General features: G+C 42.3%; 1 protein-coding gene across 4 annotated transcripts in view; it reads left to right on the top strand.

Annotated features, from left to right (window-relative positions):
* The window catches only part of MAPKBP1 (mitogen-activated protein kinase binding protein 1), a 97,705-nt gene extending 83,355 nt beyond the window's left edge, over positions 1 to 14,350 (top strand). For 2 of the 4 annotated variants that reach the window (XM_069857937.1, XM_069857938.1), the window contains exons 23-32: positions 571 to 620; positions 1,134 to 1,370; positions 2,759 to 2,928; positions 4,315 to 4,460; positions 4,940 to 5,110; positions 5,993 to 6,071; positions 7,350 to 7,660; positions 8,457 to 9,518; positions 12,750 to 12,835; positions 13,832 to 14,350. In XM_069857937.1, coding sequence (XP_069714038.1) covers positions 571 to 620; positions 1,134 to 1,370; positions 2,759 to 2,928; positions 4,315 to 4,460; positions 4,940 to 5,110; positions 5,993 to 6,071; positions 7,350 to 7,660; positions 8,457 to 9,518; positions 12,750 to 12,835; positions 13,832 to 14,125 — 2,606 coding nt within the window. In that variant the 3' untranslated portion in view covers positions 14,126 to 14,350. The remainder of the gene's footprint in view (positions 1 to 570; positions 621 to 1,133; positions 1,371 to 2,758; positions 2,929 to 4,314; positions 4,461 to 4,939; positions 5,111 to 5,992; positions 6,072 to 7,349; positions 7,661 to 8,456; positions 9,519 to 12,749; positions 12,836 to 13,831) is intronic. The other 2 variants (XM_069857939.1, XM_069857940.1) reach the window with 1 other exon arrangement.
* The last annotated feature ends 2,952 nt before the right edge of the window (positions 14,351 to 17,302 follow it).

Genomic DNA, 17,302 nt, shown 5'->3' with positions numbered 1-17,302 from the left:
TTGACACCAACGGGTAATGTGCAGTTGCCCGTTCCTGCATCTCTAGGGGGTTACATTTTGGAGCTTTCTGAGAAATTTGGTTGTTAGATTTCCAAGTTTCATGCTAGTTCCAACTGTGCAAACAAATTTTGAATTTGTGTCCTGGGCTTGGGTCTATAAGCTGTTAGAAGTCCATGGGAGCCAAAAGACATCTTACAGAGGATTCTAGAGATGTCTGATAAAACTTACGGTAAAGATTGCCATTACTAGTTATAAGTATTTTTACCACAGATACTACAGTGTTTTGGAGCAGGTTTTTTCCCCCAACCTTTGGTGGACCCCTGCATTGTGACAAGTGTTCTGCAATGGGTCTGCTGAGTCAGCAAAAATCTTATTTAAAACAGTATGTCTGTGTTAAAATTTTGATATGGCGATTTGCTAGCCTGTGGGAAAGCATGCGTTGGCAGTGGTCTGCTAGTTCAGAAGGTATAGGAATGCTCCCTTTGAGGAAAAATGAGGTAAGAGGTCTTTTTAAAAGCTAGACTACTGGCCAAGGATGTCAACTAGGTATATATCTTTTTCCCTTTCCAGATCCAGACCTTACCCTCTCAAGAAGCCTTTCTCATTGGGAAATGAGGAGGGTGAGTTGCTAAACATTGAAATTGTATATCTTGTCATAGGGAAACTGGAAAAGAAATTCCTATGAAGACTGAAAACTTCATTGGCATTGGTGGGAAAGGTGCAGCTGTGATGGGAAACAATTGAGAAATGTCTGTGAAGAACAACTTGGGGGTGGCAAAATAGAATGTAGTTTATGGGGACAATTTTACTTGGGATTTTTACATTGGTATCTTTCCATTAGATGTTATGCTTCATTTTTGGCCTCAATCTCACGTGGTCCTGTAGCTGATCATATGCTTGGATCCAAGCGAGGCATTTAAATGTTCAGTTATGCAAGAAGCAGCAACAGAAGTATCATCTTTACTTGATGCTTTATGATTAAGGGAGGAGTTTTAAGCAGTCTCACAGACAGCTTTGGGACTTATATGGAGATGCACATAATTGTGTTTTTCTGTGGGTCTTGTGTTTTCTCTCCTGTTTTTCCATCAGCAGAACTCAGTCCCTAAGACTGTCTTTCCCTCAATTTCCTTCAGGCCAAAGAGATTGCAGCAATCCAGCGCTCAGAAGCACCAATGAACAAAATGCCCCGGCAACGTGGGCGCTGGTCGCAGACAACCAGCAACATAGAGATGACTGTGAAATCCATGCTTGACTTGCGTCAGTTGGAGTCTTTCTCTGTTTCCCGTTCTCCAAGTCGAGACTCACTGTCTCAGAACAGCAATGGGGATGACAGAGAAGAGCAGGCAGATCTTCTTGTGCACGTCAATGCAGTAAGTGCAGTACTACTCTGAGGAGGTGAACCTGCTCCAAGTGCGTCTGTCGTGCTTATGTTTATTATTACCTACATTTACTAAGTGTAGGTAATAATATTTAAACATTTATATTTTGTGTCTAGTTCTGGGCTTCCTAGCTCAAGACAGGCAAGGAACTACAGGAAAGTTCAGTGGAGGGTCACGAAGATGATCAGGGGACTAGAAAATTTCTCTTATGAGGAGAGGTTGGGAGACCTGAGTCTGTTTAGCCTGGAGAAGAGAAGACAAAGAGGATCCTATCAATGCTTATAAATATCTAAAGGACGAGTGTCAGGAGGATGGGGCCACACTCCTCTCAGTGATGCCCAGTGACAGAACAAGGGATAATGGGCACAAACAGGAGCACGGGAAGTTCCATCTGAACATGAGGAAAAAATTCTTTACTGTGAGGGTGATGGAGCACTGAAACAGCTGCCTAGAAAGGGTGTGGAGTCTCCTTCTCTGGAGATAATCAAAACCTGCCCGGATGCATTCTTGTGCAGCCTGCTCTAGGTGAACCTGCTGTAGCAGAGGGGGTGGACTAGATGATCTCCTGAGGTCCCTTCCAAACACTGTCATTCTGTGACTTCGTGATTTCTGCTTGATGCCATTCTTTATATTTTTAGAGGTGGCCTCAAGTGCTTTCTCAGAAACCTATTTAGATAGCTCTTTTATCATTAGTACTCCTGCAACATGTTAACTCTGCCATCTTACAGCAGACCCTGTATGGGACCAAGGTTACTTTCCAATGACAGGGAAGACCTTGTGTTTTCTTTTAGCTCTGATTATGTATGGCAAAAGCAAGCCAAGAAGCTGAGCTTGGAATTACAGATGTGTACCTGATTACCTGTTCACTCACTCTGTTGTAGTGCAGTGTCTTGACTCCAGTAGCCACTGAAATGTGGCTCATATGATGCCCTTAGTTGTAGTCTGTGCTAGATTAAGTTCTCTTTAATTTTTCCATCAATGGGTCACAGCAAGTAATGTGTGTTCATACCTCAGAAAGCTAATGCCTGTTTTCCAGTAGCAGTCTGTCCTGATGCCTAACTTCATTAGAGTTTTTCCTTCCTTTGTAACTGTGTGACCAAGAAAAGGACTGGGCTTGCTGTGTGCAGTAAGTTGATGTTTTTCAGGTGTGGCTCACAGACATCTGAGTTATGTTTGATTAGTCAATAAATGGTAATGGAAGAACCTGTTGTCAAGTGGCTTATGCTCCTGATGTGCGGTCAAAGAGGGATGGGGAGTCCAGTACTCTACCAGAGAATTTTAGGGATTGCAAACAGGAAACAAAATAGGAAACCACAGTAGTAGTCTGTCAAGTTAAAGAAAACACTGTAATAATCTAGTTTTCTTTCTTTTTAAACCAGGTTGCCAACTCAATACCTCCCCAAGATAACCAGTCTTGTGTGAGACCCCAAGTGATTCAGCTTGTGTCTTGTGAAGAGGGGATTTTCTCTCAGGAACTGGAACCTTCGGAGAGTGAGGAGTGTGTAATCTACCCTGAGCAAGATGAAATCCATCCCACAGACCCTAGCAGGTTAAAAATAAGCTCTCTGCTGTGCATGGCTGAGACATTTCTGTTTTATTTTGCTTGCAGCTTGTGTGGTCACTTGGATGAGTTGACTTACTGTTTGGTTGATGCCAGGCGTATTTAGTTGAGAGTTTTATGCCAGCCTGATGCTAAAGGAATCTGAAACTAAGAAAGCGCCATTAAAATAATCTTTCTTCTGAGGAAACGATACATTAGCAACCTCCTTCAAGTTTTTTTTTCTTGAATAAACAACTTGAGAGCAGCCTTTTTGCTTTCTTCCTTATCTAGGCTCAAATAAGCAAGAGAAAATGCGGAAGCTGGAAAACCACCCAGTAGTGATGTATGCATGGAAGTGAAATATCTGCCCAGGAGAAATGATAGGACACTATTATTTATGACAATTTTGAACCCAGAAGTTTGCAAGGGCAAGAATTTAACAAAAGTAGTATATGGTGACTGTTTTATAGAAATAGAATGGCCTGCGTGAGGTAGATGGAGTTGAAAAGAACACTGAGAGAATGGAGACCTTTTTACATCCTCTGCTATTTCTTCTGGTTTAGTTTTACCTCACTGAATTTTCTGTTTCGTTCTGTGCTCCATTATTTTCCTTTCCTGAAGTTTTATTCTTCCCTATCCTTCTTTACGTAATACTAATAGCTGTTTAATTTCCTCTGTCTCCTCCTGCTCTGGTACAAAGAGTGGGCTGACAGCTTTAGACAGGCTTTTATGCAAGAGTGCATGCCAAGATTTTGCAGTTGAAGCTGCTAGATTTCTCCCAGTTTCTCTTTATTTACATTTTTAATTTTATTATGATAACAATTGGACAGAGCAGACTCCAGCATGTGCAGCTCTATCATGTAAAGAAAGGAAGGCACTCTGGTGATGTTGGATACAGACTGGACATATCTTAAAGTATATAGTGTTTGAAAACTGCCATTTAATGCCATGGTAATTGCTATTTAGTTCTGTTGAGTGACTTCTGCATCATAGAAGGCTCAAATCTATGGCAAACTGGAGTTACTGTCATAACAGGAATAGCCCTGGGTTTAATCCCTTTTTCATTACATAAACCTCTGCATTTGTTCCTCACCTGTGCTGGAAATTGAGCCCGGGCGGTGCTGTGCTGCTCCCTGGTAACTGTGGGCAGCTGACAACATGCGGAAAGTCAGACAGTCCCCTTGAGACTTCACTGTCCAAGCTTAATGAAATGCAAAAATGTACTGTGTAATGATGAGAGAAATCAACTTCTTTTTCTCTTTAAAGCCTTACTTTATAATCAAAGGTGTTACTAACACAGGTAAGGCCTTACTAGTGTTAGAATGTTCTGTTTTATATATGTAATCTTTTACAATATCTCTTTTTAGTGCTGTACGTTTCCCATCTCTCTTGTAGTGATTTCCAGGTAAAAGCATTGCCCCATGGGAAGCTAAGTAGAGCTTATCACAGTAATGGATGCCCAGACAAACACAGTCCTGACAGTGCCTGCTCTGTAGATTACAGCAGCAGTCGTCTGTCCAGCCCAGACCATCCGAATGAAGGTAAGATGCAGAGATGTTATAAATGTATTTATGTGATGTGGAACACTGCAGAAACTTACTGGAGTGGTTCTGTGCCATATTTATCAGTTGCTATCCTGATCTCTAATACACGGTCCTCTTGCATGATTCATGAGCTGAACTGATGTCACAGTCCTATTAGCCTTGATAGTTTTACTGTAAAGATTCAGGTGCATTTGAACAGGTATTTCAGTGAAGCCACTATAGAAGCAGGTGTTGGTTAAAGTGCACTTTCCTTGTGTACCTTTGACTTCCTTTTACTTTGCTAGATGAGGGGGCAGGTCTAGTTTGATTATCCCATGGGCGATGCTGTTTGTGGGATATGGTAGGTTTATGGTCACCGACTTTTACTTCAACATTCTAGGTTCAATTTAGCATCTTTGCTGAATATTTTATTTTAACCTGGCTAGTGTTACTGTGATTATGCTGTTACAGCATTGGGTTTTCTTGCCTTTTCCCAGATTCTGAAAGCACTGAGCCCCTAAGTGTGGATGGCATCTCAGACCTGGAGGGAGAGGAAGGAGAGGAAGACGTGGGTACTAGCATGCCAGAGGGAGAAATTCCCCAGACACTTGATCAGGAAAAGTTTCTCAAGCAGCATTTTGGGACCCTGGGCAGCACGGATGGAAAAGGTACAGCTTGGCGGGGGGACTTTCTGAGGTCACTCCAGGTTTGTCCCTTGTATATATCAAATCGAGCTAAAAGTTCTGCTCGGCTTTCATGGGTGTATTTGTACAAGGAAGCAAAAAGGGGGAACCAATGTAGGGAGGCCTAAAGAAGATTAACATCTGTTAACTTCATCAGATTGCTTGTAAATTGTGTGTGGACGAGATTTAGGCCCCTGTCATTTTGGGTTAAGTATTATCTCTGGAATCCTGAAGAGCTGTACTCTTGTTTCCAGACTAGTTTTTCCTGTTGTATATGAAGTTATTGAATGTGTGTTCCCCCCGCCCCACAGGTGACATGTAGTGGCCTCTAGTGGTATATTGAGGCATAACGAATGTCACAAAAGAAAAGACTGAAATGCTGGGTGGAGGGAGAGAATAAGAGGAGGCATCTGAGTGGCAAAGGAGCTGGTTAGTCTTTGTCAACCAAGTCCAGAATAAATCATACCTTTTGGAATTGGTAGTGGTTGCAGGCAGAAATATCTATGCGAGTTGTCTGTTTTTCTTTTTTGTTATTCTTTTTTTTTTTTTGTCTCCTTTGATTGTTTTGCTTTCTGCTTCATGCCAGTGCCTCGCAGTCCTACAGGCAGGATAGTACACAAAGGGAAGCAAAGAAGGAGGAGTCGTATCCTTAGGGAGAGTAGTAGTTTAAGGCAGAATAAGCGAAGTAGAACAGAATGGGCAAAGGCAATGAAATTATTTCATTGTCTGAGGTTTTAGCTCAAAAAAATCCCCTTGGAGGAGGGGAAACATTTGATAGTCTCTGTGATAAAAAAATGCATGTGTCAGAATGCTTGTTCTGTAACTAAACTGCTCCATTTCTCTCTCCCTTTTAACCAAAATTTTTAGGTGGCTCATGTAGGAATCTAGAAAGAACTGAAAACCTCAGCATTTCCTCTCGCTTTCTTTCCCAGTCCCTGGCTCTCAGGTATGGCTCTGCTTATTTTGCGTGTTTCTATCTGTCTGCTTTTACTAGTGCAAGTAGGTCTTGTTCTAGGCCTAGGGTCCAAATAGTTGAGCAAACTTCTGGCCTTGGTGTGCCTAGACACAGCAAAGTGTTACCACCTGGCAGGCTGGTTGCAGACCCTTGTGATTTGGACAGGACATTCTATGTCCCCTTAGCTGCAACATTGTTGTTTTGTTCTTTTTCCTCTTTCAACAATGTGCTTGATTGTCTCACGATTAATGCCTTGATTAAGTTGGAGGAATTGCTAATCAACCAGTTTATTCTTTACTGTTTATGCTCTGTTTATTCTTTTGCATTTCATTCAGCTTGGACAATGAAAGTAGGCTTGTCAACTTTTCCTTTATTTTACAGCCCTTTCCTACTCATCTGTGTTTCTTGGTCCCATGCCTTCACAGGGTGTTCTGGTGTCTCATACAAACCTCCCTGGGGATATTATTCTTCAAAAAAACCTTCAACCCTAAAGCACTTCAAAAGGCCTCTCCAAGCTGTTTCTCTTGTTGTTTAAAAATAAGTCCCTACAAAAAAAAAACCACACCCGAAAACAAACAACAAAAGACCAAAGAAACAAACAAACAAACAAAATCGGAGTAAATACTTTTGTTGATTTGGGTTTTGTCATTGCTGCTGTCAGGAATGCTTCAATCTGTCTCACATTGGGACTATATGATTAGGAAGAAAGTCAATGCTTAGCTATTGTGTAAGCTTCTGGAGAGTTGTAATGGTGAGTGAAGGAAATCACTGGTGCTCTAGAGATGTAACAAGAGAGATACTTTTAGATTATGAAAAACACTGGACTTTTAATCTGTTCAGCTGTTCAAACATGCCAGATTGAAAGTTGCCTCCTAATTACTTTCTTTAAAAGTATCTTAGAATTGAAAAGATTTTGTTGTTAGCAAGGTGAGCTGAGAGAAAAGACCTGACCTGACTTTTCCCAATCTTCCCTCTGCCTGGAATTTTTCCTTCTCTTTCGCCTTCACCTTTTATAGTGTTCCCCCTGGAAACAGTGATGCAATGGTATTTGTGATTGCATTGCCTAAGGTCTAATGCCTGAAGACCAGTGCTTCCAGGGATGAGTAGAATGAAGTGGTAACAATGTAGGGCATTTTTTACTTAAAAAATAAAAATTCAAGATAGAGAAGGGCTCTTTACCATAGAGAAACTGGCATAATGCATGTGCCTGTTTGTCCAGGGCAATGTGCTTACTTACTTTAACTGGGATTTCTTTATCGTCTTCTCCAGACGATTGTCACTCTCATCGTCAAATCTGATACTGGATTCAAAGACCATCGAGCCTCCAATCCAGACCATTCGAGTTACACCAGACTTGTTTAAAAATGGCAGCAGCCATCCTGGTGATGCACTGGAGAACAGCCACCTCCTGGACAGTGTAAATTCAAATCGGGCTGTTTGTGTCCAGAAAAAAAACAGATCAACTTTGGAGGCCAGCAGTGTTGAGATGGCTCCTGGACGGGTTATTGCATCCTTTCCAGAAGGCCCTGTGAATGGAGTGATGAGGAAGGCACAGTCAGTTCATGACCTCGTTCATGAGGGTAAGGACACAGGCTGGAATGATAGTATAAATCTGAGAAGGAAGTGGGGATATTTGAGCTCGAGTAGCTTATGTCTTAAATTAAGCTTATGTCTTTCTGCATTCTGAGCTACAGGCTTTGAATGTCTTCTAACTCTTAGCCTGTCTTCTAACTCTTAGCCTGTCAAGGGAAAGTATTTTTAATTCATAATGCAGATGCTTGTCTCCTAATTATCAGTCTCTGATATTTATCTGGCAGCTGTGGGAGGAGCAATGCCAAGGGTAAAATAAACTATTTGCAAAGAAAGTCTCTCTTGCTGTGGGTGATTGCTCCAGGCCAGGACTGAAGCTCCCCAGGGTGGAGAGGAGAGGAAGTAGGAAGGAGGATACAGTAAGAGGGAGCTTTCTGTATCCAGGCATTCTGTGTGAAAGAACTCCATTTTTGGAACAATCAACTCATGAACCATCAATAAGCACTCAGTTCGTCCTTAAAAACTAAAACTTATAACCACAACATCATATATAAGTTTTTGCCTGCTTCCTCTGGCCCATCTGTTAATGGTCACAGTGGTCTGAGGTCTTCTGGCTATCCACGTGACGAACAAGTCTCTCATCAGGTAAGCAGTGGTGTGCAAGAGATGGGCAAAAAAGCAGGCTGTTGAGGCTTGGTGATGCTAACCTGAAGAAGTGGTTCTGTACCCCTTCTCCAGGGCTGAGCTGAGGCACACAGGCTGGAGCAGCACTGGTACTTGCTGATTTTGGAATTCACTGCAGGCTCTTGTCTATTTTTGGTATGTTTGTCTGTTTAATTTTCACAGATAAGGGTCCTGGAGTGATATCCTCTGCCAAGCAGCGTCCTCAGACTCTTTTGGTGGTTGAGAAGGATCCCAGACCTAACAATTGCAGGGTGTTATCAGCCAGTATGTTGAAGATTGACGGACCTGGTGCTCTGCTAGCCAAAGATGTCAGGGCTGCAAAACCAAAGTCGTACATGAACCCAACAACCAGCTTCCGGGCTAAGATGTCAAGGAGCGTATCTGTAGGGGAAAATCTGTACCTTGGTTACTCCACTGAAATGTTGATGGATGGGAGAACTAGCCCTCCGGTGGCAGAGAAGACACAGTTTAGTTTCACAGCAGATGCTGAGAAGTTGAAGCTACCAGTGAAAGAAAACATTCCAGTGAAGCCAGCACTTCAGCCAGCTGCAAACTGCTCATCTCCCAAGTCCTTCCACAGCAAGTTGGCATCATCCAACCGAGCACATCTGATTCTTGACATTCCCAAACCATTGCCTGATAGACCTACACTGGCCTCCTTCTCACCCACTACCAAAACAAAAACTCTGCTTGAGCCACAGTCTCCGCGGTCACCTTCTGGGGCCTGTAAAAAGAAACTCCCTTATCCTGAGGTCCGAGCCTCCAAGAGGGAGAATCAGGCTGCTGGGTCTCTGGTTCCTGGTAGAGAGATCCCAACAGGAGTTGCGAAGGACAGTGCAGTGGAGAATCCAGTCTCAAGGACAGGTTGCCAGGAAGAGCCAGGGGCCAGTAATCCAAAACTGAGGGAGTTGTCAGAGGGTCGGCACCTAAAGCCTCCTGAGGGCACACTGCCCAGGTGCCGGGAGAGGATCACTGGCATTGCCTGTGTGCTAGATGACCAACCTGGACTTTGCCCACTAGACCCCATCAGGCCGAGGTCTCCTACATCTATAACTGCCTTGGCACAGGTCTCAGGTGTGCATGGATACCCATCTCTTACCTTCCCCCTTCTGTCTCCTGTCTTTGTGAATCGCCTCACGATCCCATCACATTTCTTTACGTCCAGCTTCTGGCCTGTCTCGTCCTGTCTGCACCTGTCTCGCTCCATAAGCCATCCCCTTAATGGTGAGACACTTCTTCAACCTGACATCTTTTTCGGAGTCTTTAATTTCCATTTCCTCTGGGTCTTATGTCTGAAGGTCCTCATTAGCTGAATGTTTTGTAAGCCTCAGCACTCTTATATTTTCAGTCATATGATTACCTGTAGGTGTTCATGTTGCTTTCTGGTCAATGCTAACATGGTGACATGCTGGGAATCCCCATGAGTGTATGTCGGTTACATCTCCCATGCCCCTCTTGGAAAATGACTGACCAGCAGATAAAGTAGCAGGCCAACATGTTTTAACTGAACCTAGCAAGCACAGGTAATAGTGACAGTGAAGTTAAGGCAGGCAGCTCAAGCTTTACTTTTTTTAATGTACAAGTGTGCAGGGTCTAGAAGGGTTTGCATACAGTTTTCTCACATGAGATAAGGCTTGACTAAGGTAAGTTCCTTTGCTGTAGTCGCCTGTGAGAGCGAGAAATTCTCTGTGCTGCTATCCCTTTGCTTTGAGGACGTATCTGCAAACTGGATATGCCATGCACATGCAGGCCTAGACTTTGGATTTGAGCATAAAGAACATGGATTAATTTTTTAATTACCTTTCATTTGGAGAAAAGGGTAAGAGGTAGGAAACGGCTTTACTTGCTGAAAACAGCTCTTGGATTTCTTACAGCTCCTGGCTTAAGGCTCCTCAATCAAATGAAAACTACCAGGTAACTTCAAAGTGAAGCAAAAATCCTGTCCTCCAAGGCAGGAAAACCTCCAGTGGCAGAGAAGACCCACCAAATGCTGTGGGACTGAAAGATCCAGAGATTTTTCTTTTGTGTCACAACCTGAAAGGAAATATCCTTCCTGGAAAGCACAGCTCAATTGTGTGGTAGTAAGCTGGATGTTAACCACTGCACTGATACCTTGTACCTTCAGGGGGCTGCACAGTTTTAATCCCTTTTGCTATGTTATTCTTATTCATACCTGAGAAGGGACAGCTCTGTAATCCTCTGATCAATTACCTTCTGTGGTGCCAGGCTGCTCCACCATACATTGCAGTGGTTAAGTGTGATATTTTGGCACCAAAGCATTGCAGAAGGATAATCTGGTTTTGATGCACAGTTATTTTTATTAATGCATTTCTAGAGGGATCAAACACCCTAAGACTGAAACGCTCTTATGTGAAACAGGAAATGTACTGTTGCTGAGGGACCTGCTGCTCTTATACCAGAGAGTAGATGCTCTGTAGAACAGCAAGTGCATCTGAAACTTTCAGACCTTTCCCCTACAGGGTGAGGCAGCCCAGAGCTGTGGAATCATATTCTGTAGAAGAGAAGCAATAGTCCAGTTGTCTGTACTCTTTAAGTTGAGTTTTCTCTTCTAAACATGGAGATCAAGCTACATATCACATGTTTTTTTGGTCAGTTGCTAGCAATTTTTGTTTGCAGAATTAGCACATGGCGCAAAGAGGAAATATTTTTGCAGCATTAATTTTTATTTTTATTTAAAAGCAGCTCCCAAAACATAGCATGCCCTGACAGTGTGTTTAGCAGCATCATTTAGTGTGTTAGGATGATATAGCAGCGTGGCTCCACAATTATTTTTTCTCACCAGATAGCAATCAACCTTCATCTTCTTGCAGACTGTGGTTCCCACATTTATAGTGGTAGATGCTGGAAATCTGTTTAGATCCAAGTTGGCCATTGCTGTAAAAAGTTTACTGTGGCTTCCATGGATCATAGTGTGGCGTTTTAGATTAGAACTGTAGGGCTGACTGAGACCTGTTCTGCTTCTGACTTGCTCTGTGACTTTGGGCTTCCACTTAATTTTTCTGTTCTTCCATTTTCCTGCTTGTATAACTGCTATAGATAAAGAGAATTCGTTTTGTTAAAGCATTTTGACATCTACTTAAAATACTGCAGATGTGCTTAATGCTGTTGCCATGTTTAATAGTCCCTGTTTCTTAAGCACTCTGCTCTGCACACCAGAGGCAGAAAATGCATTTGTTATGTTTGTGACCATTCTCTGGACTGGCAGCTCACAAAGCTGGAGACCAGCATTACAAAACATGATCAGCGGAGAAATCCAGAAATTATCATGAGAAGAAACAACTGGATTTAAAACAAAAAGAGGGGAGGAGAGGGGTTGCAAAAAAAGGTTTAAAAAAAAGAGGCAAGAATCTTTCACTGTGCTGAAGCTAATTGTGCTCAAACTCTACAAAGTTGGGTGATCTGGGAACAAAAAATGCATATGGAAGCATTTGTTTATGTTCCTTTGTTCTTCTAGATGTGTTTGTTTATATATAAATAGATGTTTTTCCAGCTGTATTTGTTTATACATAATCTAGATGTATTCATAAAGGTCCCCTCCAGTCTGTTCAAAGATGATGTTCTTGGAACTGCAGAAATAATAAGGCTAATGTGACCAAGTTTTGGGTTTAGGTAACTGAAGGAAGTCGAATGGCCTTTGTCCAGGCCTTTACAAGTTGAAGATAACTGCGCATCGTGTTTGTGTCTTATGTCTTTGTTCATGATTTATGCCTAACATTGCAGACCTTCAACTGTGATGCATTGGAGATAATATCTGGTGGGGGAAGGCAGAAGATGGTGTCATTCAGCTGCTTTCTTTTATTTTTCTATTTCAGATTACAATCTATCAGCAGCTGCTAGATAGATAGGTTTCTCAGAAATATGATTCTGTTGTGATTGAGTTTGGTTTTTAACACTCGTCTGGATCTCAGTCCTCAGCAGAGGATGTTAATAATTCAGTATAACGCTTCATCGTCAGCACTTAGTTCTATACTGTGCAGAAAGATAAGTGAGGAGGAGCATCTAGATTTCAGACTAAGTGGAGGCTAAATTAGAGGCTTCTCATGTCACTCCCTTTTGCCACTGGAAGCCTCCATTCAAACTTGACTTTAATTATAATTGAGAATGGCATGGGTAATCTCTGACTATCCTAGACTGTAACAAAAATGTGCAATCTGAAAAAAAAATTGCTTACTTTTGATATGCTAAAGACTGGAAAAATAGGAATGCTTGAAACAAGCAGCATCTCCAGGTAGTATGAAGGGAAGCCCATGCAGAACTTCCCTGTTTAATGATTGGCTCAAACCAGCCCTACAAACTGAATAACAACTGTGTGCACATGGTCTTTCAAATATATATATTTAAAAAATAAAAAGTTTTCTTACACAACTGTGAGATTGTGCATATTGGAGTATCTCTATGCCTTATTTTGGGTTTTTATTTTTACCTTCCCTCCAGAATTGTGCATCAGCGTAGAGCAATGTGAGCGTGTGGTATCTGAGCTCCAGCAGAGCATGCGCAAAGCCATTCATCTCTACCGCATGGTGAGTGACCTCAAACATAAGCTTTATTACAGTAGGTTGGCTTTACAGCCTGTGAGCATCGAATGTATGTGCCTGCTGGCTCAATGCCCTGTTTTGACTTGGTGTTCAGTGATGCAAGCTTGCCTGATTGTCCAGTTGACTGCGCATTAAGCTTCAGTTGGGGAGGCAGGAACTCTTGATTTCCAACTTTTGGATTTTCCAATGGCTTGCTATGGTACTCTGAGCAAATCAATTAACTTTTCGGTCTGGTTAGCCTATCTGTAAACTGAAGATAACAGTACAGTCTTTTTCAAAGACGAATTGGGGATTTAGTTAACATTTATACAGTGCTTCAGAGATACAAAGTATTGTAGGAGCTTGAAGTTCTATTATCCCCATCTGTTCTCTGTCTTTGCCTGGGAAAAAGATTAGCAAATACGAGATACCATGGGAATCCAGCTGTGAGAGGGAACATGGAACCTGTCCCTCTCATTGCCAGACCAGTTACACACAGCAATAGAACAGCTCATTGTTTCTTGGCTTTAGCACTGATCTGTCACATCTCCTGTAGTGGGTGTGAAAGTTCCACAGTGAGCTTCTGCCGTGTGGTCCTCAGCAGCTCTGGCCTTAGCGCTTGCATTAGCTCCCTGACCTTGCTCTGTTTTTGTGACTGACTGCAGCTGGCAGACAGGAAGAAAAAGAAACTGTGGCCCTATGCTGCATCTGGGAAACACAGCACCTCCTTAGGCCCAGTATAAGGGAGAACCCTACCCAAAAATGTGCTTCCCGTCTCTGTCCTATTGCAGTAGTGCCTCTGGATTTTGTGTGACTGGCAGTATGGGATGCATGCCCTGCTATATGACTGAACTGGCAGTCTTGAACATTGAAGAACATAACACTTGAGTGGTCTGCAAATCTTCATGGCTTCGCTTCCTTAAAGGGCTGGAACCATTTATTGGTGCTCTACCCAAAGCCCAATGCATTCTTTTTTTTTTAATTTTCCTTCTCTGTTTTCAGGTGTTAAATGATACGGAATCTTCTACTGACAAAGATAAAATAGCGGGCCTTCTGACAGAAACGTTCTCCTCAATGAAGAAAGAATTGGACTCTCTGAAGGACGAGGAAGAGCTTCCAAAGGTTAACGAGTTACTGGTGAAGCCACAAGATACCGCTAGCTCACTGAATGAGGGATGTGGTGCCAACCTACTGAGTCCCAAGAGTTTGGGAGATGAGCAGACACTAGCTTTGCTGGAACAGTACTCAGAGCTGTTGCTACAAGCTGTGGAACGACGCATGGACAAAAAACACTAAGAGGGTGGCTTCCAGGTGTTTGTGAATACACAGAAATAATCCCAAGAAGGGGACCACAGAGAGAGCTTCAGACTGATGCTATCATCGCACTGGTCTAGGGCTGGTAGAGAGACCTTTATAAATAGATTTCCTCAGGCCCCGACAACTGACTTGCTCTAATTCCTAGCAATGTGCTGGCCACAATTTTAATGTTTTTTCCCCAATAGCCTTCAACATCCTGTCTCTTTTGAAAGAGGAGTTTGGAGAAACTGCATTGAAATTTCTTCATAGCCAGATCAGGATGTTTGGCACCTAAAGAAACAAAGAAAATCCAGTTTATCCAAGAAATTCTGAACTGCTGACTAAAAACAAAGGAGTCCAAGTGAAGCCAATCCCTTCCTCTCCAAGGCTTCATAAGAATCAAGAAGCAGACTTTTTATGGATTTATTTATTAATTTATTTTTCTGACTGTTGCTCTATGTCACATTTGTGGCCATTATCTTTGTCCTTTAACAAAAACTCTTGATCCCTTTGCCATATCCCAGCGAGAAACAATCTTTGTATTATAAACCCCCGACAGGGAGACAGGCTGGAGTGTCTGTGCAATTAATGAACTGTTTTCTGCTTTAAAATTATCTTACTGTTCTTTCCTTTCCTGCCTTAGTTTTCTTACCTGAAGTAATTCTGCTGTTGTCATGTTGACTCTGTCTGCTTTTCTCTTTTTTCAAGACAGTCCTCACTGTGTGTTATCTGCATTCACCTCTGGGGGGAAGGCTGTGCAACCCTGTACCATGCTTTGGAGATTACTTAATGAATTCAGTAGTGGTATTTTTAATCTGGAATTTGATGTTATATTGATGTTTCAAACTGGGTTTTCTGCAGACATTTTAAAAATGAGATTTAGATACAAATATGAAAGTTTGTTTTGGCCACCTTTCATGATTAGGAATTGGATATTGACTTTGATGTTATAATGACTGGGAAATTTGGATTGATGATTTAGTTATTGAGAAGACATGGAAAAGCTGGTTTCCATCTCTTATGGTGTAACTCTGGGTTTAAGAGATCTTCTGTGCAATGGCTCATCCATGCAATTTGTTCACTATGATAGGAAAATGTTTTCTTCTTGCTTTTCCAGAAGAATAGAATATTTACATCCTAAGAAAGCTGCCCACAAAAAATGGTTTCCCAAGAACTTCAAACAAGATATTTTGAGATGTGATTGCCATCATTTCCCCCACCCCCAGCCTCTGTGCTTTTCATCAGTTTCTATTCTGAGAAACAGAAAATCTTCCCCTCTTGCATTTGTGTGTGCAATACCCTTTCTGAGCCCATGCTAAATGGTGTTTGTTGTGGCTTAAAACTGTCCAGTGATGTGTTTTTGGTCTACGATAAGCTAAGAAAAAAAGAAAATTTCAAACCAATGAAATTCTTCAGCACCTTTCCCCTTGCTCCCACTCCTTTCCACAGCAGGGACAGATACACAAAATGCTTTATTTCTTCATCATCCCCAGTCTGTCTTGTATTTATTTTAAAGTAGAGCAGTGTAATCTCAGTTTATAAAACTAATGCAAGCAATAAGCTTTCAGTGGGAGAGAGAATTCTGACATTTGTGGAAGTCACTCGCAAGCAGACTGCATCGCTTGCTTCCACGGGTTACAGGCCTGGAGCAGTTTTCTTTCATTTTACTGTTCTGGCTGCCATCTTTATGAAACCCTGTGGCACTCTGAGGTGTGGTCTGTTGACTTCTCGTCTTTCTGTGACTGGAGATCTGCAGTGCAGTCTTTTTCCTGCTGGGCTGGCCAGACTGGTGTAGGATGACCTTTTTCTTCCAAATAACTCCAGGGCTGAATAATCCGCAGTTCTTGTGTTCCTCCCTAACGTGTTTGCTGGAGGATCACTGCTGCTGAGTGCTTCGGGACTTTGCAGTATGGGGAGCACTTTGAGAACTGTCCAGCTACTTCTGCCCATAATTTAAATCTGCCTAATCCCTTGTTTCAGGTGTCCTTGCTAGCCTTTAGTTCTGTGGGCTTGTAGTGAAATTTTAAAAGTGTTATTTTCTAGTCCCATCTCGGCATTGCACTTTGCTATCAGCTGGTACGCTCAGTCCTATGGGCAGCTTCTCTTGCACAGACAGATTTTACGAAGGAAGGGGAGTTGAAATCCCAAGAGGAAACTTCTGGCAGTTTCCTTGAGTGAAAAGGTGCGCTGGAGATGCTGTGAGTGGAATGTGTGATGGCAGTTAGATCTGTGGCAGAGTTGATGCGGGTCAAGCTTGCTTCTGAGGTGATTTGTTCCTCCACTTTCAGACTGTGAACATTTGTCCTAGTATACAGGTAAATTCTTGCTATACTGGGGCCACAAGACACTCAGGTAAAATTGCAGACCCTTCAGCCCCGGTATCCTTTGGTACCGGTGATTACAGTTTGAGGGTCCTATATCTTACTTTCCTGTGCAATTTTATTCCATTATTTAAACTTTGAGATGATGACAAAAAGGGTCAGACATGATACGAAGAGTCAGAGTTGAGAATAAAATTCCCATTAAGGTAAAGAGCAGCAACCAGTGAGGTTGGCATGGAGATATGAAACAGAGCCTTGTAAATGAGCCGTGTGAAGCAAATCTGGTTTACAAGCTGATCAGAGTGGGTTTTGCTTTGTGGAATGGATTTTGCTTGGGGACATGGCTGCATACAGGAAACGATAGGTAAAATCTGATCAGAATGGTAGTAAGAGAATGGTCAGGCAAGTAGATCAGCTGGAGGATGGTTGTGTAGCTTAAAATAAATTCTGTTAGCTTATGTAGCACACTCAGGAAAACAGAGTAGAGGTAGAGATGGCCTTGGCTTGAGAAACACCATTTGGCCAATATCTGTGAAAGATATAGTACAGAAAGGCTTCTGGGAAGTAGATTTAGGGCTGAGATGGTGATTGTAAATGAAGAATGAATTGAAAGGTGTTTGTTTTTAAATATGTCTTATTTGGCCTCTCGTTTCTTCGCTTGCTGTCCTTTAGGGAACTGCTTTTTCTTAAATGGTAAAGTCGTGAGCTGTTTGCCCAAGGCTCAGATGTTATGAATTGAGTAGCAAAAGTTCAGCAAAGGAGATGCTAGCACCACAAGTTTGTTGCTGGGAAGGGTGGGTGAGGAGATAGTATTGCTCTTTATACTTTGAGACTGATCCAACTGATTCTTCCCTGC

This window comes from Phaenicophaeus curvirostris, chromosome 5, assembly GCF_032191515.1.
Source record: "Phaenicophaeus curvirostris isolate KB17595 chromosome 5, BPBGC_Pcur_1.0, whole genome shotgun sequence".
NCBI lineage: Eukaryota > Metazoa > Chordata > Aves > Cuculiformes > Cuculidae > Phaenicophaeus > Phaenicophaeus curvirostris.
Note: the sequence above shows the minus strand (reverse complement) of the source record. Positions and strands in the feature narration are given on the sequence as shown.